The sequence below is a fragment of the Camellia sinensis genome, chromosome 4 (assembly GCF_055761805.1).
Source record: "Camellia sinensis isolate YWXY chromosome 4, ASM5576180v1, whole genome shotgun sequence".
NCBI classification, from domain to species: domain Eukaryota; kingdom Viridiplantae; phylum Streptophyta; class Magnoliopsida; order Ericales; family Theaceae; genus Camellia; species Camellia sinensis.
The window spans coordinates 176647941-176662941 of NC_138964.1; the positions used below are offsets into that span (position 1 = coordinate 176647941).

Genomic DNA, 15001 nt, shown 5'->3' on the forward strand with positions numbered 1-15001 from the left:
AGTCTTTTTTAGCAAATATGGAGTTAAGTCCATTGGAGAACTCCTGGCCTGGTCACATTAATGTAGAGATTAATGCATAACAATGGGAGTGGGGCTTACATCCTCAATTGGTGTGGGCCCCAATCCACCCATTTTGCCATTTATGTTTATGAGATGTTGATTGGCATGACGATTAGTAAATTTAAATCATTAATATAGAGCGTGATGATCCGGCTTCTTTATTATCGCAATTGTAGCAGCTTCAAGCACATTTTAGTTGACCACCACTTAATACAGGAGAATCTCATAACTGGAACATTTTCTCTGAAGGACAGGATATTAACTTGGAGAAAGGGGAACCATATTTGGATTGGTTGCTAATTTACATCTCTGGTTCATTTTTTATGATGGTTTCTCGATATGTTTTATGAGTCTTTCATATGTTCTCTGCACAAACACTAATAACTAATAAGAGTGCAAATTCATTGAAATTGTGTTACTGCCTGTTTATGCTATCTGAGAAGAAACTTTTGGTCCAATACCCTTTTTTTGTGTGATGATGAATAGTTTTCGAATGACAGAGGCATGTCCATATGTTCAATTTGCGATATGGTACGAGATTAGATTTTATCATAATTGTGCCTTGGTGATGCCTGCCTAGTAATTTATGTTTAGCCCCTACAAGTAAATTACTCTTAACAGTTTTCTTTTCCTCTATAGGAAGCTTCTGAGGCTGTCACAACTTATAAAACACGTGAACAAAGGCTTGTTGATTACATCTCTTTCAGAATACCCGAGGATTCATTCTCAAATATCAGAATTTGCATAGGCATCGCTAGGGGTTTTATGCATGATTTGAGCAGTGTAAAGAAGGGAAATGCCTCATTGGAAGCTGTCTTGTTATCCGCTCCTTCTTAGGTGGGTATTTAAAATAGTTATTGCTAGTTACTCTATAATATGGTTACATATTTCTTTTGCTACCAATATGAATCATTATTTTTTTCCCAATCCCATTTATTAGATTCTAAGATATCATTTTGGGGGCCATATTATGTGGAAGCTTGTTGATCTTCTTTGAGCATGCCTACTTTGTCCTAGAAGTCTGTTGCTTTTGAATTTTGTATATCTTGAATACATACGACTTGAAGGTCCTGACACTCTGTACCCAGCATGCCCCTGTATGTTAGATCTGTGCAGTGGAAAATGGTTTTTCTCTTCGGCATACCTTTTATTTAGTCTTCACACCAACCACAAAGGAAGGGATCAAAATTAGCTACTTTAAGAATCTAAGCAGGAGACCATTGTTATTTAGATGAAGTTTGTGTTGTCCAAAATGTAGAGAACTTGATCATTTGATAATTTATGGTGGAAAATGTATTGATTAGAAAGAAACAACACTGGATTGGCTAGAGATCAAGCTAGGCATGCCTCTCGCTTCATGGTTCCACCCATACCATTACCAAATTGATTCAAAATCACAGACAAATTATCTTGTTCTGCTTTGACTTAGATCTAAGAGAGACGATATCTGGAAAATGCAATTTTAAGACTGTACAGATCTTGTTGTCTTCAAAGTTTTTAGATTCTTCTCCTCAGGTACATTAGAAAAGAAAAAAAGTATTGCTTCTGAAGCTTGTGAAAAGGGACGATTACAGACCTTCAACTACTATCCTTTCGAAATTATCTGCTGATCTCTGCAACACCCAACTTAATCCAAGAATAGAGGCATTTAATACAAGAGGAGTCACCAAACAGCTAATGAGATATTGTACATGCAACGTGTCTATAATTATCTATGTTCTAGTAATCGATGGATGGCCACTGGCAAGCAAATCCACCCGGAGGTGTCAGAATGCTCATTATCCTCGATTTGAAATATGTTTGGCAGTTACTGAATTTAGTACAATATTTGACCCAACAATATTTGACCCAACTATAGGGTATATAAGGTTATATATATGCTCTCTTTCCTTTTCTTTTTTCTTCTCCCTCAAGGAATTCAACTTGTTTGCATCAATGCTTTCATTTTTCTTTTATGTTAACCATGTTGATTATTTCTTCTTTCTTTCTTTTTTTTCTTTTTTTCCCAGGGACTTACTGTTGTGCCAATCTAGGATAGCAATCGTAGACAAATTTTGGGGATGCTGACTGCTTCTGATTTCATTTTGATATTGATGGAGGTATTAATGCATGTTCTTATCTGCTAGCCAGAATTAGGTGCTTATTCTAGCATAAACCTGTAAGTTGCAGACAGCTTTTACACTGCACATTCTTTCTGTGGGCTCCCCTCTTTCTTGATGGTGCATGCATTTGGTTAGCTGGTCAATAGTTCAATTTTGACAATTTGACTTCTACAATCAGTTACTAGCAACTCATTGCTTATCTTTTGGAGATATGACTTCATTATTATGTTGTTGTTTGCATCCCTTGTAATTCAATGTATGTCATGCTCTCTTCTTGAGATATTTGTTTTTTGGATAATCAATTTATGTTTGCTTGTTAATTTCTGCAGCTTCATAGAAATCGTGCAACACTGACTGATGAACAACTGGAAGTGCATACAATATCTGCCTGCAAAGAAGGGAAATCCCAACAATATGGAGAAGCGTTTAGGGCTGCACAGCTGATGTTTGGTAGGCCTTTAATATGGGTGAGTGCTCTTGCCCACAGAATATTCAGGGGATTTGGGCCTTTTTGCTTTTATTCATGTTCCCATCATCTAATCCCCCCTCCCCCCATCTTTTTGCAAAACACACACATGAAACTTCGTAAAGGAAACTTGAATTTCTTGGTGGTAGATTTCTTAATAAATGTTTCAATTTTTCATTTTTTCAATTGATGAGATATATGGTTATATTCTCATATGGTAGCGTTTCATAGATTTTAATATTGTAGTTCTTTGCCCTTTTACTGTAACCCACAGGCTGGTCCCGATGAGTCTCTAAAAGATATGGCTCTGATGATTTTGCAAAATAAGATATCAACTGTTCCCATTATATACTCAACAATAGAGGAATCTTGCCCACTGTTGTTACACATAGCATGCCTCGGTGGAATACTAAAATGTGGGTGGCTTTGTCAAGTTATTTAAAGATCCATTCTCTAGTAATATTGTGTATGTTGTTAATAGCTTACCTTCTCTTCTCTCTTTTTCTCGTAAAACTTAGATATATGCAGGCACTTTAAAAACCATCCTGGTTGTCTACCTATTCTACGACAACCGGTCGGTAGCCTCCCTTTAGGTACATGGAAAAGTGAAGTTGGAGAAGCACATGGTCATTTGTTAGCATTACGTCCCAGTGAAACTCTTAGTTATGCTCTTAATATATTGATAGAAGGTGCTCATCAACTTTTCTAATATTTCAGCCTAAAGTTTTACCTTTATGTATACCTGACTTGCACCCCACACACGAACAATTCCTATAATAAAAAAAGTGCCTGCATGCTCTCTCTCTCTCTCTCTCTCTCTCTCTCTCTCTCTCTCTTAGTGTGACATTGCAGTATAATCGATTTCTGTTATTGAACGAACACATGTTTTCACTCAATTCATTTTTTTTACATGAAATTGCTGGTTCTGCAAAATGTTCCTTTTAGGCTGCTACTTTATGCATTGTCATATTTTAAAAACATTTAATGATCCAATATCATCATTCTTCAGTTGAATTGGTGTTACCATCTATTAGTTTGACTGCTAATTAGTCAAACATTATATCTAGATGGGTTATCTCGATAAACTAGTAAAGTTTTTTTTGGTGGTGTGGTGGTGGCTCCCCAATCGTCTTAGCCCATTACATTGGGCCAAAAAAAAAAAAAAAAAAAAGAAGATGCTTGCATTCGTCGTTAATATAGTCAAATGGCACTATATCAAGCCAGTTGGATCATGTTAAGTTAATGGGGGAAAAGATATGTCATGCTTTTAGTTTTCAAGTCATTAAATCATATTCTTTATTGATGTTTGAACGCATGTCCTGCAATGTGCTTACCAGGAAATTGAAGAGGTGGATACGGATGAACATTATCGACCTAAATCTCCAATAGGAATCATCAACGTGACTCTGAAAGAGAAGGTTTGAAGGAGGTTTTATCAGTTTAAAGCTTCTTTCAATGGCATATGTTATAATCTATTGTTAATTTTTGAATAATCTATTGTAATGAAACATACAAGAGCTTGCATCATTGAAAGGGTAACTGGTAATGAAATAGGTTATTCTTTTATTCTATTATTCTATTAAACAGGTTATTCTATTGTAATGAAACAGGTTATTCTATTAATCTATTAAATCATTGATTTCATATGGTATTTTTGAATGAGCAGAAATGGAGATTGGTTCGAATAGTGGTGACACTTCTTTTTGAATGAGCATAAATGGAGATTGGTTTGAATCAAATTTATGGAGTGCAACCGTCTTCTGTTGTTGACTTCAATGTACAAATGGACGGAAATGAGTCTCGTTTTCATTAGTTGGAAACTTGTAATTTTAAGTTGGAGTTTATTTTGTGGTTGGAGTAATTTAATGTTGCTTTGTTGTTATATTTGATGGAGCATAATTTATGAAATTTATAAAAATTTGATATTGTTTTGTTGTTATATGCTATCTTGCTCTATACAGAAATGGATTTAATGTGTTACAAAATCTGTGCTCCAAAAACTTTTTCAATGTGTGAAAAAATCTGTCTTCAAAAAGCTGTGTTGAAAAATCTGTGTTAAAAAAACTGTCCTCAAAACTGTGTTCAAAAAATCTGTCTGCAAAAACCTGTGAAAAAATCTGCTGCAGAAAATTGTGTTAAAAAACCTGTGTGAAAAAATCTGTCTGCAAAAACCTGTGTCAAAACACCTGTTGCAAAAAACTGTGTTAAAAAACCTCTCTGAAAAAATCTATCTTCAAAACTGTGTTGAAAAAATCTGTCTTCAAATCCGTCTGCAAAAACCTGTGTCATAAAATCTGTCTTCAAAACTGTGCTCAAAAACCTGTGAAAAAAAAATCAGTCTTCAAAAACCTGTGTGAAAAAATCTGTCTTCAAAAACCTGTGCAAAAAAACCAGTCTTCAAAAACCTGTGCAAAAAAATCAGTCTTCAAAAACCTGTGTCAAAACACCTGTTGCAAAAAACTGTGTTAAAAAACCTCTCTGAAAAAATCTATCTTCAAAACTGTGTTGAAAAAATCTGTCTTCAAATCCGTCTGCAAAAACCTGTGTCATAAAATCTGTCTTCAAAACTGTGCTCAAAAACCTGTGAAAAAAAAATCAGTCTTCAAAAACCTGTGTGAAAAAATCTGTCTTCAAAATTGTGTTAAAAAAATCAGTCTTCAAATCTGTCTCTAAAAACCTGTGTAAAAAAATCTGTCTTCAAAACTGTGCTAAAAAACCTGTGTGAAAAAATCTGTCTTCAAAAACCTGTGTGAAAAAATCTGTCTTGAACAAGCTATGTTCAAAATATCTCTTCAAAATCTGTGTTGAAAAACTAGTGTTCAAATTCTGTGTTTAAAATATCTGTGCAGAAAACTGTGTTAGAAAACCTGTGCAATCATTCTTCAAACAAAAAACCTATGCAATCATTCTTCAAACAAACACACATATAACAACCTGTGTCAAAATATTTTTCAAACAAACAAGCATTCATTAAACATGTAACAACCTGTGTTGAAGCATTCCTCAAACAAACAAACATATAACAACCCGTGTTCAAGCATTCCTCAAACAAACAAACAAACATAATTTTAACAACCTGTGTTCAAACATTCTTCAAACAAACAAACAGATAACAGATTACATGTTTATACTCCTCCAAAATAACTGTCATATATCATAAATTTTCATACATATCATCTATTTCAACTTGTAACTGTTATTTAAATTATTACATATTCGTAACTAATACAACAATAATTACAAGGAAGAAAAAGATCTGTCTGAAATTTTTGCATCTGCGTGCTTTGAATTTGAAGTTGTTCGCTTTGAAATTACAAGTGTTCACCCATACTTCGAAGTTGTTCGGTGACGGTTGGTATGTTTTCCATTTACACTGTTCTTCAAATGATCTGAGGTACTGCCGCTAGCATTTGAAGTTGACATCTACAAAAATATGAAGTCAAATCTCAATCAGTTAGTGTATTAGTCTCAAAACTGTTTAAAAAGTAGGAAAGGTATGAATTAAATGAAAGCAAACAAGAGCTACACTTTGGTATTATACCATCCCAACATGAACAACAAATGGTTTATGATATTATACCAACATCAACAAAAGCAAAATAACTCAGTTCAAATAGCAGAATATTGAACATCTGATATTATACCATCATGATAACTAGCAGCCTGACTAATGAAGTTTGAACAAGCATACCCAGTCTAAAAAGCACGGCCATATAATTCTATCAAAAAAAAAAAAAAAAACAGTGTACAACTCTAATCCAGGAAAAGGCACCTAAAGCATAGGGACACTCAATTGTCTAAGGTTTCACCATGGTGAAGTTCTTTCTGTATCTAATATACATACAGACACGTAGACTTTTGTTTACAAATATCTAAGCAATTACTGAGCTCTAATAAATAAATTAGTAGAACTAGCAGCTTGGAATTGGAACAATACTAAGAGAAGGAAATATATGAAATGGACTAAGTTCAATTCTCATGGGAGGCCAAAGATTGTCTACGGAAAGAGTTAATGCAACTGATATTGTGATATTAATCAGTAATTTTAGTGTTCCAACAGGGTTAAGAGTGGCAGAAGCTGCCATTTCAAATCAACAAGCATGATATTTTTCTGACTCTGTGCCTATATAAGTTGAACCTCCATTCTTTGTCGTTCCTGATCACTCTTCATTAATTTAAATTTAGGGACGATGTTGATTTGAATTGTAGGCAGAATTTATTCCCGAGTGCAGAGCCGTGGTTTTTCCTATGGTGAAACATCCATTTGTGGTGGTTTTTTGGTTGCTGAACTTCCAAAGATGGAATTTGAAAGAGAAGAGCATGATATAAAACACTGCCCTTTGCCTGAGGAATCTTATGCTTTGCCTCCATATATGGATATGAAATCATGGGAAGTTCAAGCATTCAAGGATAACCAATTGGAAATGTACAGGTTCACTGCTGAGCAGAGATTAAATGCCATAAACATTTCTCGGTCTCTTGCAATGGCATATGTTATGGATCAGCTGGATTACAATTTCTTTTTCAGCACTTCTATGTTATGGATCAGGTGGGCTCAGGAGTTCAAAAAAGTAACATTTTGTTTCCATCTTTAATGAAGTAGCTTATATAACCTAACTACAGTTTGATCCGAAACTGATTTTCATTTGTACTATTAATAATACTTAGACTGGACCTCAACCTCAACAAGAAGAAGGTTTTCAGAATGCTCATACCCTTTTCAATATATATCAACAACAACAACAACAACAACAACAACATATTATTATTATTATTATTATTATTATTATTATTATTATTATTATTATTATTATTATTATTATTATTATTATTATTATTATTATTTTTGCTTCAAAAGAAAATTAAATAGAATCCCTAAATCAATCTCTAAGTCATATATACACACAAACCCTAAATCGATTTCTAAATTACATATAAGTTATACTGTTATATATACAAACCCTAATTAATTTCTATATTACAAATCCTAAATCAAACCTCTAAGTTATACTGTTATATATACATGCCCTAACCCTAAACCAATTTGTAAGTTATATACCTGTAGATTGGAGTCGCTGATCAAACAGAGAGTCGAGAGAAGACAGACTAACAGAGAGTCCACAGAAGACAGAAACTCCTCGCTGTGCGAGTCGATCATTGGCGGGGTTAGAGTGGAACTACGCTCCGTCGAGGAGTGAGAAGTCGAAGACAGCGAGAAACGAGAGAATCGAGGGAGACAGAGACGCAGTCGGTCGCCTTTGGGATTGAGGGACAGAGTCGATCGTCCAGCGAGGGTTGGAGTAGAGCCGTGCTCTGTCGGGGAAGATCACAAATACAGAGAGAGATAAGAGTAGGTTTTGAATATAGAGAGAGAAATTTGGAAAATAAGTTTGAAATTTTGAAATCAAGAATGAGAAAGAGAGAAAAGCGAGTTAGCGAACGTGGTTGCCAGCTCTGAGCCACGTCATTAGTGCCGCTCTAGAGCTGCTGCTCTAGGGTCCGAAGCATTTTTGAAAAAATAATGTATCACAATGTAACTGTTATACATGACAGAAACTTTTAGCATCCGCATTGAATGAAACTACTAAAAACTGTTTGCTTTGTCAGGGATACTAGAGGACTCCCCAACTCATTTGGGGCAAACCGTTTCAAGCAAATTCTCAAACTCGCTGTTCACTTCAATACCATCTGCCTTTATCCTCATCCGCATATCAGGTGCTGGTTTTCCAGCAGCAATATATGTTCGAAGCAAAGAATCATAGGCCTTGGAATCAAGACGATTAACCTTCTTCAACATCTTGCATAACTCTTCAGCACCATCAACATTTTTCTCTTCCTCAAAATACTTCAGAACTTTATCAACACTTTCAGATTTTGGATGCCCCAAAGCTGCCTCCATGTACTTCAAAGCGGAATCCACTCGATGTTGCTTCAAGAAAAACATCATGAACATATCCCAAGCCTTAAAAAAAGGTCCTTCTGATCTCTTGATGGCCTCATCAAGGACCGATTCAGCTTCTACGATCATGTCATTTTTTAGGTAAGCACTTATAGCAACATTTGCTAACCTGATATCATAGCTGGAGTAACTCGACTCCCATTCCTCAAAGCATCTCTTTGGGCCATCGATATCGTTCAATCTGTCAAGAGCATGAAGCATAACACGATAACTCACATTAGTCGTCTTTGGAAAACCCGACTTCAGGGAGTTCCAAACTCGATGGACCTCGTCTAAATTGGATGTATCAACATACAGACTAATCAGACAATGGTAAGCAACACACACAAGCCATTTGAAGAGCTCCCAACAGAAATAAAACTACATTAAACTATTTTTCAACTACATATTGACAGCAATCACAACACTTTGAATCTTATACAATATACAATATATAGCCATAGATGAGCTGGCTTCAACAGCTACAAAAAAATATATAGAAAATAAATACCAGTTGATGTGCTGAATTATCATATAGCAACAATCATTCTATTTTTGTCAATTAAACTCATATACCTTGCACATGTCAGGATTAGGTTCAAAGATTCAAAGGCTTCTCAAAGTCATCGTATAAAAGGAACACAACTCACCTGAAGAGAAATTTAAATATACGTTCCAAGGGGTTGACATTCTTGGTAAGAAATCATCCTAGAAACATTAAGTTGAGATGGCATGTTAGTACACTATTGGAGCAATATTCGCTAGATAAATTTAACCCATATTCAAAAACTCAACAACCAATTAAACAAAAGTTAAGAGTTGAGTGACGTGAAATTTTATAAGAGTGTTCCTAACTATTTTGTAATTATATTTTTGGTAATAACAGCCACATGCATCCACATACATTCACTTCAACTTGCCTCATTCAAAATTTAAAATTACACATCACAAACAAGAAGAAACAAAATTTAGCATACATTCTACAAGAAACTATTTAACATTGATTTTTTTTAGTTCGTAGAGGACTTTAACAAATAAAGAATGTCGCTTTCTCATTGAAGGAGGTGCAGTAATGCCCAAACGAAGACATCCAAAATTCTTGTCAGAAATCTAATCCATGTAAGAAGATTTTCAGCATAAATTTCAACTAGAAACAAAGTAAAGCATGCACCCACCAAGGATGCTGCACAGGAAATTGTCCTTTCTCCTTGTTCCATGAAGAAAAGCCTCATTATTAGCCACTAAGAAGCATAGACACACGACACGACACGACATGACACGGGCAAGCCCAAAAAATATATAGTTTTATATATTTATCATATGTTATATATGAATATTTCATTCAGAGATTTAACATCACTTCTTAAAATCTAAAGGAGTAAGGATTAATATGTATAAATCTCTGTTGTTTTTCTTTATCATTAAATCCCAAGTTACTTTCATCAAACTTGTAAGATGTTTCATAGTGATGGATGAGTGTGTTCCCCAAGTGTCGAAAGCGTGTCCAACTATCTGTATCTAAAAAAATTTAAATAATAATAATAATATAACATGTTTGGACACGTGTCCAACATGTATTCAACACAGGCACAGCACTTTTTTAGATGTATTTGTGCTTCTTAGATCACCCAAAACAATAAAGTAAATAGAAGGAAAAGGTGGAGATTTTGTTTGCTTCATCATTAAGCCACCTGTCAAGCTGTCAAAGGAAAAGATGTAAATTTTGCACCAAAAAAAAAAAACACTTTTCAGATCATTTACTAATTACAGGAAACATATTGGAAATGCAAGTAAAGCACTATGTTTCATAACGGGCTCTGTGAAGTTCGAAAAAGGGTCAGGAATCACCCTTCAAAAGCATACCCCAGCAGTTAACTTGTGCTTTCTCTTTTTAGCAAATTTATCTATTGCAAAAGAAAATTGTTTAGTTTGATATTGAATCCTATTTTGAGAATAACAATATCTTCCACTTTAGTTGTGTTTCTCATGGCATAATCCTTTCTTTTCTTTTACTTCTTAACTTCCAAGTCCCTAGCTAGTAGCTAGTAGCTACTATACCTCGGTTATAAAGTTTAATCAAAAGAATTCTAAAGAGTGTTTTTTATGCTTCCTTACTTCCTGCATGATTCTTCTTATTATGCTCACCTTGTCAAGAGAAATGCTGGCCCAAGTTTAACTCCCTGTGATGCAGTAAATTTGAATCGGTTGAAGATCAGCCACCTGGATAGAACGGGAATTCGTTGTTCTATTTGCAGACTAAACTGCATATAAAACAAATTCAAAGTAAAAAATATAGCACTTTTAAGTTTTTGAATCACATTGGCAATAACAATATTTAGATTTAGTTTGGTAATTAAAGATATATTACTCGACTGAAACTACAATCATTTGCCTTTGCAAATTGAGACTCCTGCTTCAGTACTACCATATTGTCCTCATAACTGCCACTGTACAACAGGTAATTCACAGAGAAGTTTGAATCAGTTTGTCAGTTAATTTGAAGATAGGATCACTAAAAGCCTCAATTACCTGCAGGTCACTGGAAACTCGTCAAGGTCTCTGCTTATAAAGCGGCCATCATCATTAATTGTACGAACATGCTGCATGAAGACAATAATTAATTTCTCTCCTAATCCAATTTCTAAGTCAGGTCTGGATCTGAAAACATGTAAACAGACCATGCGAAGAATCTCTTCGTAGTATCAATGTTATGCATTATTCGAAATACAACTTATGCACTTTAAATATGTTGTGAAACATTTATAAAATAAATAAATACATCATGTATATTTCAATTTCTATTGTTGATTTACAATAACCAATGAACAAAATATCACCTTTGATATGTGCACTCCAAGACTTCTGTGGATTCCAGAACATTGCATGCATATAAAGATGCCCAGATTCACACTAGCCCATCGAGGACCTCTGCATGAAAAATGAGTCACTACCAGCAACTTAAATAAATAAAAATTATTAATAACTAATAACATGTAGCTACTTTATGGTATAATGCACAAAGATCCATTGCTTTCGAATCTGGTTCTGTGACTCTATCCATGTCATTATTTTTTCACAATTTCAATCAATGTCATCAACATTGACAATTTCCAGATAACATACTTGCATTTGCAGTCAGCGCACTCCCTGTTCTCTGGCAATTTAAGAAGCCCTTCCAGCATCTGCAAATAACAAAATCAGAACACATTAGATCAAGGTTTACTAATAGAAGAAAAGAAGGCAACAAAATGTGTATCTTTCTTTTGGTGTGTGTGTGTGGTGAGGGGGGGGCTGTGTGGTCTCAACCAGAATGCCCATTACATATTATCAAAGATTGAGCTGGAAAAAAAATAAAAAGGAAGAAGAAACTACAAAAAGTATCATATAACCAACACAATAGCATGTGCCAACCAACATATATAGTAATATTGTGACCTTTCTTTCAGCAACATAAACGTTAGTAGTTAGAGTTTTCAAACAAACAAAGTATTCAAAATTCAAAGACTTTAGCAAAAGACTGCTTTTTTTTGTCCGAACAAAATACTCAAATTCATACGTCAGACTTTTAACATTGGAACAATCACATTGGTGTGACTTCTTCACAATACATAATGGTGCTATGGCACCAGCTGACCATAAGGAGGCTGCCCCGGCAATGTAGTCATGCACAGGCACTCCTTTATAGAGAAAAAACAAAAGTTATAGTCAAACTCCTTTTTTTTTTTAAATCAAAAAATCAATACCATAAAAGATGTTATGACAAAACTTAGTTACTAGTTCGTACCATAAAAGATGTTATCACTAAACTTAGTTACTGGTTCGTAAAAACAAAATCAAAAAATGCAGCCATAGTCAACTAATAAATTTGCCTTTTATAGCTATAACTCATTCATCAACCTCAAAGTGCTCACACCACGCCTGTAAATCTCAAACATAGATGTGAACTTTTCTCAACTCACAATAGCAGCAATATAAGAGTCTAATGTGGAACTATTACCACCAATGGAACCACGGCAAGGTAGGGAATAATATATGGAAATGATCATCCTTTATAGGTCTATAACAAATCACTTCATGGTAATCCCGCAAAGTTACAGAGAGAACAACACTTTTGAAATTAACCCCATGCCATGCTCCCCCCCCGCTAAAAATAAAAAATAAAAAACCAAGAAAAAACTGGTTGGGATAGAAATTTCTTGAATGTTTTTCTATCCTATTCCCTAATAAAAGGATTACCATCTTTGTACACAACAAATGTGGCCCATCCTGTGGGAAATTCAACAGGATGCCAATTCCCAACCTTGTACACAACAAATGTGGCCCAGTCCTATGGGAAAAGTTGTTACTAATGGTCCATAGATGCAGAAGTAATTGTGGGGAATTTTATTAAAAGTAATAGTAGTCAGAAAACGATGAATTTGTGGGTGAATGTAAATCATATAACTTTCAATTGTTTGAGGTTTATGTGTCATGCATATTCACAACTACAAGTACTTGAAGAAATTGTTCATACACGAATGAAGAAATTAAAATTAATATCTGAATGGCTAGCAGATGGGAACGATTACGACCAAATGATGTTAACAAACTGTTCCATTTTGAACTCAAAATTATATAGATAATGAAAATTATAAAAGGAATAGAGAGGAGGAGCAAAAAGGGGGCCTTGTAATTACTGGGGTGGAAATGTTAGGGATATAATTATCTAATATCAGCCATGTGCATCCAATTCAATTCAAGTTAAATTCGATAATATGTTCCAAAAGCCTCTTTTGCCTTTAACCAAAACCCAAGTTTTTTTTTTCTCTGTTTGTGTTTTCTATGATTATTATTATTTATTACTTTTCTATAGTTTTTAAGTTCCATGCAAAGGACTTTCTTTTTTCTTTTCGTATTCATATTGCAAAAGCTTGGAGCATTCTTTGTATCACATAATTAGTATGAAATCCCGTAGGCCTCAAAAACTGGAGAAAAATGCAAGTTGGGTTCCATGTGAGCAGAACTCATAGGCATGTTGTTTCCAACAAAACAATCACCTTACCAAATAAAATTATAATAATTTTAACAACAATTAAAATAAACAATGTTTTTTTTAGGAAGGTAGGTCGGCAGATAATGTGGCATGTAGTATATGCTTTTCAAATTCATTGTACTATGCTGAAAATTATTATGCTGCTGCATATAGAGAGGTTATAGTATCTTCGGCTATGGTCAAATATTGTTATGCTGCTGCACATGGTGGTCCACTAAGAAATGCAAAACAAACGTGTAAAGATGTTCTTTTTCCCCTAATTTGATCACAAATCTATGGAACACGCCAAAAGATTTTATCAACAAAACATTTTGCAGAGCCTTAAAAACTAGTGTTGGACTATGCAATGCATTGGATAATTAATTTTAAGCAAGCATTTCTTGCTAAATATATATTATAATACATTTAAACCAGTACATGACAAATTTATTTTGTAATTCCAACAAACACACTATTCAGTCAATTAAACAAACACATAAAGTGCACAGTCAAGACTAGTACCAGTAACCCAAGAAACCCACATTGAGGACGACTATATCATACTTACATTTGAGCAGAAATGGAGAGAAAATTTAGGGCAAAGATGAACTGTCCATCTTCTGATTTCGTTTCTGACGCGTTAATGTGCCTCGCCACCTGGTCTTTCTCATCTCAATCAGCCCGTTTGAGATCGCCGTTCTGACGAGTCCGACGATAGTCCTTTGTAACAAAGGTTCTAAGACAGTTGAGGGGAGTGTAGGGTCTGGATTTGAACATATGGCTTGTGGAGGGATTGGAGAAGATCGAAGGTAGGGTTAGGGTTTTGGATCCGACGACGAGAGTGGAGAAGACGAAGTAGACGACCGGTGAAGAGAATAGGAGAAGAGAGAGAGGGCGGTGAGGGAGGAGGTGTGGCGGCGGCGGTGGTGGTCGCCGGTGGCGATACCAGAGGCGACGACGTAGGAGGCGGAAGAGATAAAAGAGAGAGGAGAGTGAGAGGGAGTGTTAGGTTAGGGATTGGGGATTTGGGATGGTGACAAACAAAGAGAGGGGGGGGGAAGAATTCATGCGCGGGAAAACAAAAACAAATTTTTTTTGTTATTTTATTTTATTTTATTTTTGTGGTTAATGATTTTTATTTTAATTTTTTTTAGGTTACTAAAGTTGAAAATTTATTTGTTTCATTTTTATTTTACTTAAAAAAATTTATTATTTTTTTTATTTGGTAGAAGTAGGGGTAAAAGTATAAATCTAGATACATTTAAAAGTATAAAATTTAGATACATTTAAAAGTATAAATCTCATTAAAAAAATAAAATTACACCAAATATAAAAATATAAAAAGAAAACATTTATTTTTTAATTTTTTGTATTCATAGATTTTTTTATAGGAAATTTTGATCTAGCATCCCTCTCTAACTTTT

General features: G+C 34.6%; 2 protein-coding genes and 1 pseudogene across 5 annotated transcripts; 1 reads left to right on the forward strand and 2 right to left on the reverse strand.

Moving 5' to 3' along the window:
- The first annotated feature begins 2068 nt into the window (after positions 1-2068).
- LOC145789707 (sucrose nonfermenting 4-like protein) lies at positions 2069-4279 on the forward strand. 3 transcript variants are annotated; one of them, XM_082866991.1, is made up of 5 exons: positions 2069-2159; positions 2492-2629; positions 2903-3044; positions 3147-3317; positions 3966-4279. In XM_082866991.1, the coding sequence occupies exons 1-5, from the start codon at positions 2121-2123 to the stop codon at positions 3971-3973; spliced, it is 498 nt and encodes a 165-aa protein (XP_082723117.1). In that variant the 5' UTR covers positions 2069-2120; the 3' UTR covers positions 3974-4279. The 3 variants fall into 3 exon arrangements, with proteins under 3 accessions (XP_082723117.1, XP_082723118.1, XP_082723116.1); XM_082866990.1 differs by lacking the exon at positions 3966-4279 and having other exon boundaries at positions 2102-2159; positions 3147-3470; XM_082866992.1 differs by lacking the exons at positions 2903-3044; positions 3147-3317 and having other exon boundaries at positions 2070-2159.
- A 1610-nt stretch (positions 4280-5889) lies between these two features.
- On the reverse strand, positions 5890-8788 carry LOC145824254 (pentatricopeptide repeat-containing protein At4g01990, mitochondrial pseudogene; annotated as a pseudogene). The gene is made up of 3 exons (XR_014365943.1): positions 8273-8788; positions 7688-7941; positions 5890-6051 (listed from the first exon to the last, which is right to left on the reverse strand). The product of XR_014365943.1 is annotated as a pentatricopeptide repeat-containing protein At4g01990, mitochondrial pseudogene (transcript).
- Positions 8426-14785, reverse strand: LOC114277581 (protein SUPPRESSOR OF PPI1 LOCUS 2, chloroplastic-like). The gene is made up of 9 exons (XM_082866993.1): positions 14146-14785; positions 11690-11748; positions 11404-11494; positions 11096-11166; positions 10935-11013; positions 10712-10827; positions 9217-9274; positions 8697-8768; positions 8426-8557 (listed from the first exon to the last, which is right to left on the reverse strand). Exons 2-7 carry the CDS (start codon positions 11746-11748, stop codon positions 9229-9231), a joined length of 462 nt encoding a protein of 153 aa, XP_082723119.1. The 5' UTR covers positions 14146-14785; the 3' UTR covers positions 8426-8557; positions 8697-8768; positions 9217-9228.
- Between the last annotated feature and the right edge of the window lie 216 nt (positions 14786-15001).

What these genes read in the sequence shown, in the direction of transcription:
- LOC145789707 (XM_082866990.1), top strand. Translation starts at nt 2,121, where the DNA reads ATGCTGACTGCTTCTGATTTCATTTTGATATTGATGGAG. An exon ending in TCATTTTGATATTGATGGAG is followed by an intron (nt 2,160 to 2,491) that starts GTATTAATGCAT and finishes TAATTTCTGCAG; the next exon opens with CTTCATAGAAATCGTGCAAC. An exon ending in TTGGTAGGCCTTTAATATGG is followed by an intron (nt 2,630 to 2,902) that starts GTGAGTGCTCTT and finishes TGTAACCCACAG; the next exon opens with GCTGGTCCCGATGAGTCTCT.
- LOC114277581 (XM_082866993.1), bottom strand. Translation starts at nt 11,748, where the DNA reads ATGCTGGAAGGGCTTCTTAAATTGCCAGAGAACAGGGAGTGCGCTGAC. An exon ending in GAGTTTCCAGTGACCTGCAG is followed by an intron (nt 11,014 to 11,095) that starts GTAATTGAGGCT and finishes CCTGTTGTACAG; the next exon opens with TGGCAGTTATGAGGACAATA. An exon ending in CCAGCATTTCTCTTGACAAG is followed by an intron (nt 9,275 to 10,711) that starts GTGAGCATAATA and finishes TAATGTTTCTAG; the next exon opens with GATGATTTCTTACCAAGAAT.